Source organism: Salvia miltiorrhiza, chromosome 2 (assembly GCF_028751815.1).
Source record: "Salvia miltiorrhiza cultivar Shanhuang (shh) chromosome 2, IMPLAD_Smil_shh, whole genome shotgun sequence".
Taxonomy (NCBI): Eukaryota; Viridiplantae; Streptophyta; class Magnoliopsida; order Lamiales; family Lamiaceae; genus Salvia; species Salvia miltiorrhiza.
The window spans coordinates 65443604-65461304 of record NC_080388.1 but is presented as its reverse complement, the minus strand read 5'-3'; the positions used below and the strand labels follow the sequence as shown (position 1 = coordinate 65461304).

At 37.2% G+C, this 17701-nt stretch overlaps 3 protein-coding genes across 8 annotated transcripts; 1 reads left to right on the top strand and 2 right to left on the bottom strand.

The window, feature by feature from the left end:
* Positions 1-727: 727 nt before the first annotated feature.
* On the bottom strand, positions 728-6819 carry LOC131013050 (copper-transporting ATPase RAN1-like). Its single transcript, XM_057941051.1, has 9 exons — positions 5922-6819; positions 4372-4986; positions 3505-3934; positions 3039-3364; positions 2644-2702; positions 2185-2527; positions 1846-2031; positions 1510-1767; positions 728-1433 (listed from the first exon to the last, which is right to left on the bottom strand). Exons 1-9 carry the CDS (start codon positions 6192-6194, stop codon positions 954-956), a joined length of 2970 nt encoding a protein of 989 aa, XP_057797034.1. The 5' UTR covers positions 6195-6819; the 3' UTR covers positions 728-953.
* A 4523-nt stretch (positions 6820-11342) lies between these two features.
* Positions 11343-15685, top strand: LOC131013047 (phenylalanine--tRNA ligase, chloroplastic/mitochondrial). The gene is given in 11 exon segments (XM_057941044.1): positions 11343-11628; positions 11847-12037; positions 12804-12851; positions 12853-13011; positions 13087-13204; positions 13847-13923; positions 14194-14373; positions 14453-14497; positions 14618-14722; positions 15196-15309; positions 15404-15685. Coding segments are annotated over 11 exon segments (1305 nt in total). The 5' UTR covers positions 11343-11411; the 3' UTR covers positions 15455-15685.
* Positions 15686-15805: 120 nt separating this feature from the next.
* On the bottom strand, positions 15806-17692 carry LOC131013048 (urease accessory protein D). 6 transcript variants are annotated; one of them, XM_057941047.1, is made up of 8 exons: positions 17378-17692; positions 17240-17305; positions 17097-17171; positions 16934-16978; positions 16577-16810; positions 16426-16520; positions 16230-16353; positions 15806-16152 (listed from the first exon to the last, which is right to left on the bottom strand). In XM_057941047.1, the coding sequence occupies exons 1-8, from the start codon at positions 17474-17476 to the stop codon at positions 16039-16041; spliced, it is 852 nt and encodes a 283-aa protein (XP_057797030.1). In that variant the 5' UTR covers positions 17477-17692; the 3' UTR covers positions 15806-16038. The 6 variants fall into 6 exon arrangements, with proteins under 6 accessions (XP_057797030.1, XP_057797031.1, XP_057797033.1 ...); XM_057941048.1 differs by having other exon boundaries at positions 16426-16508; XM_057941050.1 differs by lacking the exon at positions 16577-16810.
* Between the last annotated feature and the right edge of the window lie 9 nt (positions 17693-17701).

Genomic DNA, 17701 nt, shown 5'->3' with positions numbered 1-17701 from the left:
GTCCCATTTAACTTTTTGAACCATCACATCATACATTTTCTCTTACATTTAACTATAAATTATACTTTTATTCCACTTTTTAACTAAAAATGTACTTTTATTCTACCTTTTTGTACTAATAATACCCTTACAAATTATACCTTTATCTCACTTACACATACTTTAACAACTTTCTTAAAACCCGAGCCGAACCCCAAATGAGACTCTTTTTCATGGACGGAGGGATTATATTTTTTCTTAAAACCCGTGTTTTGCCTCCTAGGTCTTGAATTAGTGGACGGAGGGAGTACTAGTATAAGAAATGACTCAAGATTCGTGGGACGGCCGAAAATGAAAAGTGATTCAAAATTCGTTGGACGTAGGGAGGGAGTACAAAATTAAAATAAAAAATAACATTCACACAAAATGTAATTTGTTTTATTTTTTTTCCACACAAAATGTAAATTTTATTCCTATTTAAATTAATTTTGAGCTTTTAATGTTCAAAACGCAATAAAGTATTTATAATTCAATTCTTTTAGCGAAAAAAAGAGGCTAGGACTTGGGTAGGCCAATTAAATTGAGTATAAGCTTGTGAATTTTCCATGTTTTATAGCATGACCTATTTAACATCTCTGTATCTCTTTTTCGTAATTTGGTTTGGTTAATCGACAGCTTTGCTGCAATTTGGTATTAACATGATCAAACATCGAGATTAGTAGACATAATTTCCACAAACTATTAGTACTTGGTTTCATAATCATAACTATATATAATCTTTAAAATGTGGAGTTAAAACACCCTTTGAAGATCTCGTATTATATCCTACAAGAACAAGACAATGCATCTCATTTACATTTACCTGTTTAATAATAATACACAAGAATAGGGAGATCAAAATCACCCGATAAAACTGGCAACTCTGCCTCTCTCTCTCTCTCACTCAAAGACAATATTTTGAAAAACAGCTAGTACTAGTCCTCTACAGTGATCTCCAATAAGGTTGTAAGCCTGGGTCTTCTGTATCTCCTGAGCAGCAGAGATGAGCACACAACACTTACAGATGATAAAGCCATGCAGGCTCCGGCTACCCACGGCGGCAACTTGATTTTTAGAGAGGGATACAGAAGCCCGGCTGCTACTGGGATGGCAACTATGTTGTACGCCATCGCAAACACATAATTCAGTCGGATTCGCTGCAAGGTCTTCCTCGAAAGATCTATAGCTGTTATCACATCTTCCAAGCTGCTCCTCATCAGCACATAATCAGCTGCCTCTATTGCAATGTCCGTCCCTGCTCCTATCGCCATGCCTACATCTGCCGCCGCCAGAGCAGGAGAGTCGTTGATCCCATCACCCACCATTGCTACCAAACTCCCCCCTTTTTGTAGTGACCGCACAACATCAGCTTTTCCAGCCGGCATCACTTCTGCCCTCACGTCTGTAATGCCCACCTGAAACCATACAAACAGATAACTGTGTCAATGAGTTTTCGTGTACAGAAAATGCCAACAACAAGGATAACAAAACCTCTTTGGCCACAGCTTGAGCAGTTCTCCAGTTATCACCGGTGACCATGACAGGAACCACATCCATTTTCTTGAGGCCCTCGATGACCACAGCAGCTTCCCTCTTTAGTGGATCTGCTATCCCCACAACACCAATTAGATCATTATCATAGGCCACCAGTATCCCCGTCTTGGCACTTTCTTCCAAGTCCACGACAAACTTCTCCACGTGCTCTGCAACAGTGATGCCATTCTCAGCCATCAGCTTCCGGTTGCCAACCTTTTCAACGAATACAACCTTAGACAAGATTCTTCTATCTCAAACTAAGATGTGCATAGTCTGAATAAAGAAACTCACCAAAATCTTTTTTCCATCAATAAAGCACTGCACACCATGTCCAGGCAAAGCAGAGAAATCAGTTACATCAAGAAGCCATTCAAAAGACTTGTTGTTACCATTCTTTGTATCCGGAAGGTCATCGAAGAAATGGAAATGGCGTGCATATTCAAGTATAGCCTTGGCCAATGGGTGTTCGCTGCTAGACTGTGCCAAAACAAAAGAAAATTAAGATGCTTCAGAAAGGACATTTATTTATCTCGAGTTGTCAGTGCTCAACTCAAATTCTCTTATGTAAAGCCAATTCCACTAGAAGCTACTTGACTAAAGAAGGTAAAATAGAAACTCTGGGTATTTTACCTCAGCTGAAGCTACTAACGTAAGGAAATCGCCACGATCCATTCCTGAAAAAACTTTTGCAGTTGTCACTGTGGCTTTCCCTTGGGTTAATGTTCCAGTCTTATCAAATATGACATACTTGATCTTTTGCGCCCTCTCCAGTGCATCTCCTCCTTTTATCAGCACACCATTTTTAGCTCCTACTCCCGTTGCAACCATGATCGCAGTTGGGGTGGCCAACCCAAGTGCACATGGGCAAGCAATTACAACAACTGATATTGCAAACATAAGGGAAAATACAAAATAATTGCCATTCTCTGGCAGCCACTCCTTAGGGTAGGCTCCAACAACCCCAGCAACATACCTGCACATGGATGTCCAATAAAAATAAAATTTTACTTCAACACCACTAATTGTTAACTACTCAAGAAAATATATGAGAACAAGTTTGCCCATAAATTTATGAAAATTTAATCTTACCATCCTAGTAATGTTAATAGTGCCAAAGTTATTACTGACGGCACAAAGATGCTTGCAATCTGTATCAGACACCAATGCCCAATGTGAGGAAATGATTTATAAGTCAGGACAAGTGGTAAAAGTTATCAGTTAAAATTTTGATAAGTACAGGAGGTACCAATGTAATCATCCAACTACCAGTTCTCTATACTGCTTTCATATTGGCCCTTTACATTTACATGTAAACTATAAATACTAAATAGACTAGTAACAGCATGTGGATTTTTTCTCATTCTTTCTGAAGGAAGTGAAGGATTATATCTCAACATGCTCATTTGTCTGTCCAAGACCAGCTAGCTCATAAACTGAAAAGTGCATACAAACAACAATATGATAAATCAACAAAGATAACTCACAAAATCAGCGAACTTCTGAATGGGAGCTTTAGACATCTGTGCCGCCTCAACCAGAGATATAATTTGGCTTAAAACTGTATTAGATCCCACTTTGTTGGCCTCTATGTGAAGCGATCCATGCAAGTTGATAGTACCCCCGATAACTGGTGAATTGATCTCTTTCAGAACCGGAGCAGATTCACCAGTGACCATACTCTCATTCACATAACTTGAACCCCATACTACAGAACCATCAGCAGGCACCTTTGTCCCTGGAAGTACCTTCAAAAGGTCACCAGGCTCAATCAATAAAGCATCAATTTCCCTTTCTCCAACAACGTTTCTACCTGCAATGTTAGAAGTCCCCATTCACATCATCAGATATAGGACGCATTCCAACATCAGACATGCTCCCCATTTTTTTTGGTGAATGAAAATAAGTAAATTCAACAGAAACTTTGCGTACAACAAACTAATAAACACCTACCCGCGTCTTTGATAAGCAATGTAGCAGTTGCAGGAGAGAGCTCCACAAGCTTTCTAATAGCATCTGATGTCTTCCCCTTGGCAAGGCTTTCCAAGTACTTTCCAAGAAGTACAAAAGTTATCAGCATAGCACTTGTTTCAAAGTACCTTGGAGACCAGAACCCAGTCATTGCACCATAGAGTAATGCATATACGGAATAAAAGTATGAAGCAGAAGTTCCCAATGCAATCAGGACATCCATGTTTGTTGAACCATTTCTAAGTGCTCTGCCGGCTGCAACATAGAAACGCTTGCCAATAACAAATTGAACAACAGTTACCAAAACCAACTTCAGCCAATCACCCATTTGGAAGGGACCACAGCGCCTTAGTAGTAAAGAATACAATAAAGGTATGCGTGGACAGACGACTCTCATGAAAAGAAGGGGAACCTGGAGCAAGTTGAACAGGAGTTAAAAAAATGTTTTTAATTAAAAAAATGTGCAGATAGTTAAGAACTTATCTGGTCATTAAGTTTTTCTGAGTGTAACCAAGTGGTTTTAAATTTAACAATCAATTAAGTTCCATAAACCTCTATCTAAGTTGTGAGCAACAATATATTTATTTTCGCAGCTTATAAGCTAGTTAGGAGCTTCTTTTGCAAAACACTTCTCGAGAGCTTATAAGTTGTTTTAAGGAGCTTATAAGCTCAGCCAAACAATCTCCAAGTAGTGAGCCAACAATGACATTCTGCATAAGTAATGGATAAATATCATCCACATAATTCTGGATTAAGACCTCAGATAATGTAATAAGATAACACCAAATAACACTAATTCTGTACGCTCAGGCATAAAGAATTTAAACAGAAGTATTATAGAATGCTCACGCTGAGAATAAAGCTAGCAGTAAACAGCCGAAACACGTTTGATGACTCTTCTAGATCCTTAGAAGCCATTCTAGCATAAGGGTTCTTTACAGACAATTTTAATTTTCCAGAGCTGGCACTTTCAATCTCATCAACTAATTTTCTGGAACCAAGAAGCTCCGGATCAAAATGAATCTCCAAATCTTGTGTTGTTTGGTCAATAGAAAATTGCCTCACACCCTTTAAGTTGCAAAGTATTTCTTTTAACAACTGTACATCAGTTTCACTTGCAATTCCAGAAATCCCAAGCAAAAGTTTATCCTGCTCATTACTCTGTACAAATGAAGCTTCAAAACCAGCATCTTCTATTGCATTGACTATATCTTCTTTGCTAATAAAAGCTGGGTCGTATTCAACCTCACCTAAAGAAGTAGCCAAGGCAACTACAGCTTTTTTCACACCTGGTACGTTCCTTAGAATCCCTTCCACAGAATTTACACAAGCTGCACATGTCATTCCTCCTATGGTAAACTGACCTATCAAGGTCCGTCGTAGATTAGATCGAGTTGCACTTGGATCTGGTAGAATTTCAGCATCAAACCCAGCATCTTCGATTGCATTTATAATGTCTTCATCCTGAGACAAGAAACAGGATTAAAAGGGTCCAATAGAGCTGTAAAGATGCTTGCACTTGGAAGGCCAACATACCAAGTACTAAAAATGGAAAGAGGACCATAATGAACTGCAAAAAATTCAAATGGAACCTCATAATAAAAATCAAACGCACAAAATCATTAGTTAATATCAGAAAAGAACTTGAACAAGAATGTACTATCGAAAGCACTAAAGGTACTTATAACTTATAGATTAATTCGGCATTTCAGACAAGATTGACAGGGAGTCAAGAAGATATTGAATACTACAATCTCAAAATAGATTAGTTTGAGCAGTTTGGATCAGCCAATTAGAGTGCTAACACCTTATATTTTGACAGCTAGTATGTTATAACAAGTACCTCAGATGATAAAACAATCAACGGCATCCCAAAAAAGGTACGATACACAATTCTCAACTGTAAACCAATGTCATTAATTACTTTGTTTTTTTCCTACCAAGAGAAGCTAACTGCTCAACTATAAGTTCAAATTCAGTTCTCAGATTATAAGGCCACGTTATTCTTTTCTTTTTCTTTTATTTTGAGATGAAGGCCACACCATTCTCATTAGCGGCAATAACAGAATATCTGGTCAATTGTTGAAGCCCCCTCCCCGCCCCAGGATTCCTACTCATGAAAACAACCACATTTCGATTATCTCACCCACTCCTAATTACACCAAAAATAATTAAGCAAAACCCACGATCCAGTACACCAATATCTGAGGAAGCTTAATTGTAATAAATAACCCCAACAAACAACAGCACAATCAGGAGAAATCAATCCTCCACCGAAGCACATACAAAGTTCAGCTCAGAACCGATTGTAAAATGATAGCAAATACTACATAACACCACATGCGTACACATACAAAGGACTAATTGAATTCCAAGAAAGTTGAAAAAGTTTAAGAGACCTTGAGCAGGGACGAATTAAATGAAACGTCAGCCTTGTTCTGCAGCAAGGCGACGGAGGCCGTGACGACGCCATCGAGGCTCCTGAGCGCCGATTCCACAGAATTCGAGCAGGCTGCACACGTCATCCCAGTCACCCCCACCTGAATTCTGCGCAAGTTGTCAGAACCCTCATCGTCGTAGGCGCCCAACAACCTATCCTCCTCACCGGCGTCGTCGTCCGAGCTTTTTCCGGCAACGGCGGTCAGCTGCAGGTCCCTCGTCCTCGGCGCCATTCACCGACCACCGACGGTGATTGAGAAAGATATCAAAAGAGTAGTAGCTCGAGATGTAGATTTATTTATCAATTTATATGCAGGAGGAGAAGGAAGAATCTTTGGTGAGTGAGGGAGGCAGAGGAGAAGAAGAGAGACAGCGAATTTGTAAGCAAGAACGGTGGAGGAAAGAGAAAGTCTCTCGGTGAGCAAAACCAAATAGGCTAGCCGATGGAATCAACAAATACTACTGCATTCATTTGTCACAAATATACCAAATTTGGTTTTCTTTTACCCATTCCCACTTAATAATTAGCCATTGGAGTCATTACAGGCTAAGAAGACGAGCCAAAGAGGTAATCCAATATATGAAGCTGCCGATCTTGATACATTTTATACAATCGTGAATTTCTTCTTGTTGTGGACAACAACCGAAAAAAGAAAAGGTGAGCAGCTGGGATTTTGGTCCACATTGACCCAAAAGATCCAATCTTTACGTTCCCCATCCCCAATTTTCCAAATCTTGCACTTGAAATCCATTTCGGATTTGTTTTCATTCTTTTCCATTAATAAAGTTTAAAGCTTTTGATCGTATTATTAAACCCTTTTCACATTTACAAATGGGATTTTAGATGCAATTGACCGAGTCCAATCTTTTATGTCTTTCAACGAGAGACTGTGTTTTCTTGCAAAACAATATTAACGTGTCAACTTCAAATACATCATTCTTCTTGTTACAAATGTCTCACTTTCCACAAGAGAATGTTCCATTATAAATATTTCATTTATTTTTTGGAAATATATTTTCTCTATATATATACTCCCTCCGTCCCGCTAAAAGCGGCCACGTTCTTTTCGGCACGGAGATTAAGAAAAGAATTGCTTATGTTTTAATTAATGTGGTCCACCAAAATCAAATGACTAATTAAGTTTGGTCACATTCTCACTGCATCTGTTCCGACGACGGTGATGCCGATCGCCGGCGCCGCGCCGACGACGGTGGCCCCATGCTCCTCTATCAAACCGCAAATCCAACACCCAATCCAGATTCATCAAATCGCATAGCCAGAAATTCTTCAAACTCAAAACCAATTCTCCAAGAAATTCAACACCCAATCCAGATTCATCAAACCGCAAAATCAATACATCAGAGAGGCAAATGGAGAGAGCAGAGACGAGGGAGAGTGAGAGGGGGGTGAGGGGACGGACGGAGTGGCATAGCCGGAGCAGAGCAGTGGCATAGCCGGACGGACGGAGTGGCCTAGCCCCCAAAATCAGACACCCAAATCAGAGATTGCAGGGGACGTCGCCGGAGCCCTAACCCCCAAAATCGCCAACCGGAGCCCTAGCCCCCAAAATCAGACACCCAAATCAGAGATTGCAGGGGACGTCGCCGGAGCCCTAACCCCCAAAATCGCCAATCGGAGCCCTAGCCCCCAAAATCACGCGGTGAGGGGAAAGGGTCGTCGCCGCCGCCGGAGGTTGCAGGGGTGCCGCCGACGAGTGCATACCTTCGAAGAGAGAGAGGTGAGAGCGTGAGCAAGTTCTCGTCGATTTCGCCTGAATCCCTCCGAATGTCTCGACCCTACAGCGCACAGATCCACCAAGGGAGAAGAGTGAGGAAGAGAGAGGGCAGTGGCGCAGCGGCGGCGCCGTTAGCCGGAGAGTGCAGACGAGAGGGCGGGCGGGGCGGCGGCCGTCCGCCGGAGAAGAAGAGAGGAGAGGGAGAGGGTGTGTTAGAGGGAGGCGCTCAGTGTGTGTGTGTTTGTGTGTGATTTGTGTGTGTTAGGGTTTAAATTTACTTAAAACTTAAAATTAAATTAATTAATTAAACTTAATTAAATACTAAACATTTCCATTTTAGGAAAGTGGCCACTTTTAGTGGGACAAACCAAAATGGAAATGTGGCCACTTTTAGTGGGACGGAGGGAGTACTTAATATTTAAATAATTTTTATCAATATATTTTATCTACTTTCTACACATTTTTTATTTCGATACCCAAAAATAATGGGATATTTGTAAATTTAATGGGAGTGAGGGAGGATAACCTTTGTTTTTTTAATCAAAGGTCACTACTATGTTTACCTTTTTTGTTTCGTCACGGTTGTTGCGTGTAAGCTGTAAATACATTTAAAGATGTCATTTTCCCGCTAGTATATTTTTTACGAAACTTGTTTGAGAAAAAATTAATACATGTTTGAACTTAGATGGAGTGTGAGTGTGAATAAATGATAGAAGCTCTAATGCAAATACTACCTCCAACTTGTAAAAACAAGTATTAATTTCGTGATTTTTATCTCATTAAATTAATTCTTTATCCATTTTTAAATATACTAGCAGAAAGAGCGTACAACGTGTAATTAATGTTATTTTATTTGATAATTTATTATTTTAAAAAAATTATTAATTTATTATTTTTATTAGATAATTTATTGGATGAATATATTTATTTATGATCCTTATCAATAGCTATAGAAATATATCACATAGATTTAGTGTAATATTTAATGAATTAATATATTCTTATAAATATATAATATGTAAAATAATTTTAAAATAAAATATATAATACGGGTAAAATATGCAATTCATAAATTGTGTCTTAAGATGCCTTAGACTCTTTTTCTACTAGTATAGATAAGATGCGGTCCACTTTCTTAATTCAAATTGCTTTAAATAAAATTATCAAAATAACTTTATTTAACGTTTGTGAAATAATGTGAAATAATAAATAAGGATAAAATAATAATTCCATACAATAAATAACATTAAATACATTTTCTTAATCTATATAAAAAATGAAAGAGGACTATTTTGATAGGACGAAGAGAGACGAGTAATCGAAAGTACATACATATTATATAAAAAAATATGAATATAAATATAATGATGTAAACGACTTTTGTTGTTATTTGAATGTTAGATTTTATGTATTATTATTCCCTTCGTTCCAATTTTTAGTATTCATATTTTCATTTCAGTTCGTCTTATATTTTGGTATTCATTTTTATTTTTAATAAAAATAGGTAAGACCTTTATTTCACTTCAAATATTTTAACATTCACATGAAATATGAGACATCTATTTCACTCACAACACATCTAACCACTTTATTAAAATTCGTGTTACTTTTCAATTGATACCAAAAGTTGAGATGAAGAGAGTAATACTATTAAGACCGTGCAATTTCATTCCCAATCGAGTGGGGACAAGTATAATTAGGTGATTTTGAAAGATATCCAAATACCTAATTTTACTATCACTTCTGAATCCCTGATTACATTTACAAGCATTGCTATTAGTTTCCACAAATAGGAAAAAAGAAATTAAATCAACTCAAAATAATTAAATGGAGAATACTACTTTTTCATTGGAAATATGACTTGGTTTCCACTCGTTAAAAGGTAGAAAATGCCGTAGATACTTTTGTAATCCTTCCAATATATTTGCCTAGGAGGAGCAATAATGCATATACTACTGTTAGGCCTAACTGCGTTGTTGCTGGAGAAATGCACATTTATCCAAAGTTTCTCTATTTTTCCTAAGAGTAAGGTATATTTCTAGCTTTATTAAAAAAAAGATAAGATGGAATAATGTAGGTAGAGAAGAGAAATACTGATAGACTTGGAGGGTGTTGAGCTAAACTTATTTTAGAAAGTTTATAAGCTCCAACAACTTATAAGATATTTTAAATTTTTGTAAAATATAATTTCTCAAGAACTTATAAGTTGTGAAAGTGTCAGGATAATTTAACTTATAAATTAAAAAGAGATTTTTTTTATAGAGAGAGAAAATATTTGTTAAAGAGAGAAAAATAAAAATAGATGAACTTGAAATGGTATATGATGAAAATAACAAATTATTGTTGAATAATATTTATAAAATTATTGTTGCATATGAGATTATTAAAAAATAAGTTAAAACATAATAACTTTTTTTGGGGGAGCTTATAAGATGTTTAGGAACTTATTTTTGTCAAACACTTTGAATGAACTTATAGGCTGCTAATCAGCTTACAAGTTGTTTAAAGAACTTATAAACTCAGCCAAACACCTTCCAACTCTTAAAAGAGATGAATAATGTATGTAAAGATGAGAAATAGGGAACTTAGAAAGGGATGAAATAACGTAGATAAGCTAAAGATTAATACTCTATCCGTTCATGAAAAAATGGGGCATTTTCTCTTTTAGTACATGATCCACACATTATTTTTATTTTTATCCTTATAAATATACTTTATTTATAAAAAAATTACATTTAATTCAATCTCAATCACTCATTTTATATAATGATGGGATCCTTCCTTCAGTAACTATATTTTTATTAAAATATACATTTAGATAATGTGTCCCATTTTTATGAACCGAGGAGACAAATAATAAACTTACGAAAAGATGGGAGTTTTGTCGGAGATATCCAAATAATGACGACCTTCTGTATTAAATGATGACCTCCTAATTCCTATATTAACACAGTGAGTTCCAAAATTCAAACCTTATTGTTCCATTTCTCAAAGTAAAAAAGAAAAAGATGGAATGATGTAGGCAAAGATAGAAATAGTGGACTTAAGAATGGACTAGTACACGAGTACAATATTCATTCATTTATCATCGCCAACATGCTTAAAAAAAAAAAGAATATATATTGTTTCTTGATTTATCTACCACTATTTTATAATCCGATTAAAAAAAGATGTCTAAATTATTTAATGTTAGTTGTCGGAAAAAATAATCAAAATTGTAACTTTTACCCCCTCAAAAATAAATAAATTGTAAGTTATGATTATAACCTATCTATATTTTTTCTGATTACAAGATTCCCAATATTTTGTAGAAAAGTTTGTCAAATGTATACCCTTAAATAACATTTTATACATGAAACAATGTAATTTTATCAGTGAAAAATTTAAGGACGTTGTAATTGTAATAAAAAGGGGCATTATAATTGTTTAATTTTATTTTGAGGTAATAATTGTTTAATAATAGAATTCGTGTAAAAATTCTGAATTTAGATATATTTTGTATTATTAAGCAAAAAATTTACCATGAATAATCCCTAGAAGTAGAAGTCGTGATATATCTCGGCCCAAATAATATTAAACCCCAGTGGATAAGATTGTGCCGGCCCAATTTTAAAGTAAACGGCCCACTAATGATTTGCTTATCCAAACAAATCGAGTCCTTCACCACAGCCACTGTTGTGTGAGAAAGCTTAACTGGGAGCAGACACAGCTTCCATGGCGTCTTCATTTTCATTGGTTCACTCCGCCACCTTATTGAAGAATTCTATCCTTTTTCGACGCACCAGAACCTTAGCTTTTTCCCTCCACCTCTCGCCTTTCTCCACCTCATCCTCCGCTTTTTCTTCCGATACACTTTACGCGCATAAGAAGTCGAGGCAACCAGTTTCCGCCACGCTTCTCGAACTCGGCGGCGTGCCAATTTGCAGGGATGGTAAACTCCACACCTTACATTTTCTTTTTTTTCACACGCACACGCAATCTCAGCTTCAATTTTGAATACTTGCAATGATTGACTAGGGAGGATGTTATTGATTATTGGTAGCAGAGTATTAAGATAATTCTACGGTATCCTACCGACTACGCGAATTAGAGATCTCAGCATTGTAATGTTTTTATTCAAGGGTGATGATTAGACTTGTAAATGTGCAGAAATTGTGAAGGATGATCCGACGAACAATGTTCCTGATTCCATTTTCTCAAAGCTTGGATTGCAGCTGCATAGGAGGAATAATCATCCCCTCGGCATACTCAAGAATGCAATCTTCGATTATTTTGACACCAACTACCCCAACAAATTTGCCAAGTTCGACAATTTATGTCCTATAGTCTCTGTGAAAGCGGTAGGTTGGTTTCTTAATTAACAGATTTCAAGTTTTTTTTTCTCTCTATTTTAACTGCCGTGTCTGTACACATCCACTACGAAAAAGATCGAGCTTAATGCTCTTAGCAAGCTTCCTTTGGTTGACAAAGAATTTGTTTTGAGGTGCTTCCTATGATATAGTTCCATGTGCTTCCCCATATGATCAACTAAAAATTTATGCCTATATGTTGATGCTCAGTTATGACAAAAAATAGCCGTCAAAGTATAAATATTTCCAAGTGCAATACTATGAGGTTGAATTGAAATATTAGGCCTAAATCTTCATGCACCTTGTAACTGTTGGAAAAATATGATTAGTTCTCACATACAGCATCAAGATGATCAGCCTATCAGTAGTCAAACGAGGTGGACTGATTTGATGGGAAACTGGATCCAAGTTGCCAGATTTGACAATCAAAGCGTTCCCTTAAATATTTAATGATTCACCCACTTGGGATGTAGACACAAGATCCTAATCTTTTTTGTTAGTATGAACCTTAGCTAGCTGACCTTACCTCCAAGTGCTGATTCTAGCAAACAATTGAGAAAATGTAAAAGTAATTCTCTACATCAAGACAATAACTCGGGATTCTCTTAGATTGGCAGATAATTCACCATCTTGAATCCTATGGATTTTCGTATTCTTGTATTCAGCCTTCCGCAGAAAGTTGTGTGATGCAATTAGACTTTTCCCTTCACCAATCCTGTTTGATGCATCTAAAGGATGTACTATTGTGTGCTTGCAGAACTTTGATGATGTGTTGGTGCCTGCTGATCATGTAAGCAGGAGCTTACAATGACACATATTACGTTGATTCTCAAACTGTCTTGAGGTGCCATACAAGTGCACATCAAGCTGAGTTACTGAGGGAAGGGCACACTCATTTCCTTGTCATAGGAGATGTTTACCGCAGAGATTCAATAGACGCTACCCACTACCCTGTATTCCATCAGGTTTGCATTTGTGGATAATTTGTGACTCTGGCATCCGGTACAGTAGTGAAGGTGCTTTTTGTGTTTAACATTCAGATGGAAGGTGTACGGGTTTTTAATCCTGCTGACTGGGAGGGATCTGGTAAAGATGGCACACTATTTGCAGCTGAGGATCTTAAGAAATGTCTCGAGGGTTTGGCACGCCATTTATTTGGTACAGTTGGATTGAAATAAATCCCTCATCTTCATTTCTCAAGGAAAGATATCACATTAGTCTGATCATGCAAAATATTTAGAATTGGGGAGTCTTGTATAAGACTGTTTGGGTGGGTCAAGATCTGTACGCAGTACCCATACTCAGATCCTAACACAATCAAACACCTATAAATTACAAATATGCCACTAAATATTGTGTTGGATCCATATATTAGTACCATGGATCTCTTTACCTGTGAGATGGTCTCACATGAGTTTGTTTTTGTGTTTAGAACCACGTTGATTTCTTGCACACAAAATAGTTCCCACTCCCCCCCCCCCCCCAAAGAAAAAGAACGAAAGTAACTATCAAAAAGCCCCATTGCAGAGGGAATTACAGACAGAAGAGGAAATGTATGTGAAGGATCTGGTTGTCATGTGCACGTGAAACATAAACTGAATGGACATATGCATTAACTGTCTTTAGCTGTTAGAGATCCAGAGTTACATGCAAAGTGTTGTTGGTGATATTCCTTCATATCTGATGAATAGATTTTTGGTGCACCAGCTAACAAAGTTGAAACTTATTTAGAAACACTGATGGTTTGCTGAGTCATTTGATTAATGAATCCCAGCTATTGATTTTGAAGATTTTTGTCAGGCGGTGTGGAAATGCGCTGGATTGACACATATTTTCCCTTCACCAATCCCTCGTTTGAACTGGAAATATACTTTCAGGTATTCTTTCCTCTGTATTAAAAATATTGGTAAAAAAACAATATAACCCCTGGATACATTTTGTGTTTCTTCATCTGTTTAGGAAACTTTTTTAGCCTTTTGAGGGATGTTACTGATAAGACAAATTATTTATACTTCTTGTCCGTAAAACATATACTATAGATTTTGACCTGTGGGCTGTCTTGTTTGCTTTTTGGTAGTTATAGATATGAATCAATTCTTCAGGTTTCGTTATAATGAATTTCTACTGATTTTGTTTAAAGTATTTAGGAAAAATGGCTGGAAGTGTTGGGTTGTGGAGTGATGGAGCAAGACATATTGCAGAGAAATGGAAGGACTGACAATGTTGCTTGGGCTTTCGGGCTTGGACTGGAGCGCTTAGCTATGGTTTTATTTGATATTCCAGATATCCGCCTTTTCTGGACTACTGATGAGCGGTTTACTTCACAAGTATATAATCTTTTAAATAGTTTTCGCTTGGTTATCATCATATATTCAATACTTAAAAGCTCTGTTTCTTATTTTGTAGTTCTCCAAAGGCCAGCTTGGTGTTAAGTTTAAGCCATTTTCAAAGGTATGCCTTTGGCATTACTGAAAAATATTTATCAATTTACATTCACATAGCTTATTACAATGATTAAAAAGGTTATAACTGATACACAACTCTCTTAATATTGGCTAACGAATTTTGCAGTTTCCCCCATGTTATAAGGATATGAGTTTCTGGATCAGTGATTCATTTACTGAAAACAACCTCTGTGAAGTTGTTAGAGGTATTGCTGGAGATCTCGTTGAGGAGGTATGTTCAGTTTTATTTTGATCCGAAGACCTGATTAGAGGAACTTTAATTCAAGACACTGTAAAACAACATCTCATGTTTGAGATTGTCAACAAGTAATTGGGGTCGACTTCTTGTGTAATCATGATTCCTAATGCAGCTTCAACCGGTTTCAGAAATCCTGCTAACTTTGTCAGAAAATACGACACTCGGGGAGAATTTTATAATTAAAAGGTTGAGATGTTGTTGAAGTTGCTACCTTAGCATGGATCCTAATCAAACAATCCTACGTATGAAGGCACTAAGGGAAAATGCTGTCTGACATTTGCTTTATTTAGTGTTTGTTAGTGTTGTAAACTCCATGTTTCCTTTGACAAGCCCATCTGTTATATCCTGTCGAGTACTTTTAGGTTTCTTGAGAAGCAAAATCCAGTGCAATTAAAATGCTCCGAAGCAATATTGGTGAGGCGATACTGAGCGTCCATGTTTGGCAGGTGAAATTGATAGACAACTTCACCAACAAGAAAGGAATGACGAGTCATTGCTACAGGATAGCCTATAGGTCAATGGAACGGTCACTTACTGATGAGGAGATCAACGATTTGCAGGTATGATAACATTTTGTAATACAATTGCTTAAAATCTTATTCCATACCAGTTGTCACTTATGAATTGTGATTGTGTGTGAAAATTGTGATGCAGTGGAAAGTGCGGGAGCAAGTGGAGACCAAGTTGAAAGTTGTTCTTAGATGAGTATTTTGTTTTGTTTTAAGGTACTTGTATATGCCTCATTTAGCTTGGGCTGACAGAACCAGCTATACAAGGCAATAAGTTTTCATATAGCTTCTCTGTTAACTAGCATTTGTGCTACAAACTGCTCTATTCTATCATATACCAAAAGGATTTTAATGTTATGAGAAACTTCTACAGCAGACTATCAGGTTGAGGGTTAATTTTGAGCAGTATTCAAGTGTTTCTTGTAAAGGTTTTTGCGTTGTACATGACTTTGGTGATTGAAGTTAGATGTTTTAGGGCCTAATTTGGTCAACTGGTTGCAAGTTGGTGCTTAAAATTGAATGATATTGGAACAGTTAAGCACCACTCTCAACAACATAATCATCTACTTAGTCAAAATCTTGCTAATGATGTACAAGAATGATTCTCGTGTATTCATGAAACACAAAAATTAAGCATGTTCAAAGTTCGACACAATTTTCTTGATGAAAACTTTGAAGATAAGAGCTCATAATCATAAATGTCATCCCCATATTAGAGCATTTGCCAACTCGACAGAATACGAGCTTCAACAGCCAACTGAACTCATCGATCACAGAATTCTAGCGGTATGGCGGAGCTCCGAGCAGCTCTTCCATAGTAGCCAACTGATGTTGCAGGAAGTTATAGATGGCTTCAGTCGTCGTGGATGCAACACGAATCACGACTCCCATCCCCTGTCATGTCAACGCCAAAAGTCAAACTCAGGAAACACGTTTATCACATATATATATATAAGCGCCAGAAGACGCACCTTTGGACCAAACCTACTGCAAGAAGCAATAAAATTTGGTTTAGAGGAACTAATTGAAGGCCGCTGAGACATTATCTTCCTCACATCTTCCTCGATTTGATTCTGAATATGCTTCAACTTAGGCCTAATAAAATGTAAAAATAAGTGCTAACCCATGAGAGATCCAAAGATAAATAATAGATGATGAGGTTTTTACCCCAAAAGCACAATCATGGCTATTGCTTGGTAATCGTTCATGCGGTCAGCAATACTTCCATGACTTCCTTGTTCTAATAATATCTGCATCAAAAGCTGAGCAATTGAAGAAACAAAATTTGAGTTGAGGTGGGTAAGTTTTGAGTAAGTACCGTGTCAAGAAATAGAGGTTGAGTGGGTTGTAAGAGAATGCGATTAGTGCTTTTGTAGTGAGAAAAGGCCCATTTTTCTCCTCTTTCATGGCGGCCGCTAGTTATCCAGTCTACTAAAAGCAAGCTCGAATCAGTTACAAGTTTGAAATTTTGTGTCTGAGAATATCTTGCAGTGGAAAAGCAAGTTACTGGATCGGGAATCACCACCAAAAGCGCATCTTGCCCAATGCTGGCCTACTGAATAGTCACCATTAAACAAAACCTAGTGCTGAATTCGTGATAGCTAATTGATGAACAAGCAAGAACCATATATGGGGCAAAAATGTAAGTGTAAAATTAAGTGAGCCTCCTCATTACCTCCAGCACTTGCTCAGAACATTTCGACTCAATAGACTTGTAAACCTGCATCGTATAACAATATTTCTAGTTTTAAATGTAAAAGCCTCGCACTGAATCGTCATATTTTAGGAAGTTGAAAATCAGAGATTAAGAAGCGAAGAAACGAGAGAGAAGATTGCACCTTTGTAGAAGATTGAGTGGTCAAAACTGCATTGCAGCCATCCGCCACCGTAACATCAAAAGCAATTGAATCCCCCTACATTCATTACCGCTTGGTATCATCGATTGGATTCAGAGAGAGAGAGAGAGAGAGAGGAAAATTACAGAGACGATGCCGCCGCCGTAGGTGATGGTGTAAATCCAGACAGCATCGGTTTGGGAGGAGCCCACCTGGTGTTGGAATGATACGATATTTGAAAATGGAGATACGATTTTCAATCTAAACAAAATTGAAAAAGCCACCTTTTTGGGGACGATAAATTTGAAGGGGTACTTGGAAAAGCAGCGAGTTAGCGTCGACTTCCCTTCCACCCTCTCCACAATCAACTTTCCTCTCTCCATCCTTTTCTCTCTCTCTTCAATATGAAAGTAGAAAGACGACTCTCTCAGCACATATAGCCTTGTTTGAGGATTTTATACTAAAAAATTATCTAAATTATTTAAGTTTTGATTAATATTATCTGCCAATTGCACAGAACATGCTAGGATAGGCATAGGAATACTCCCAAGAACAAGAATTTGCAGGTGGCACTTAACAAAAGAAAATGTGTAGCAAAAGGCACACGA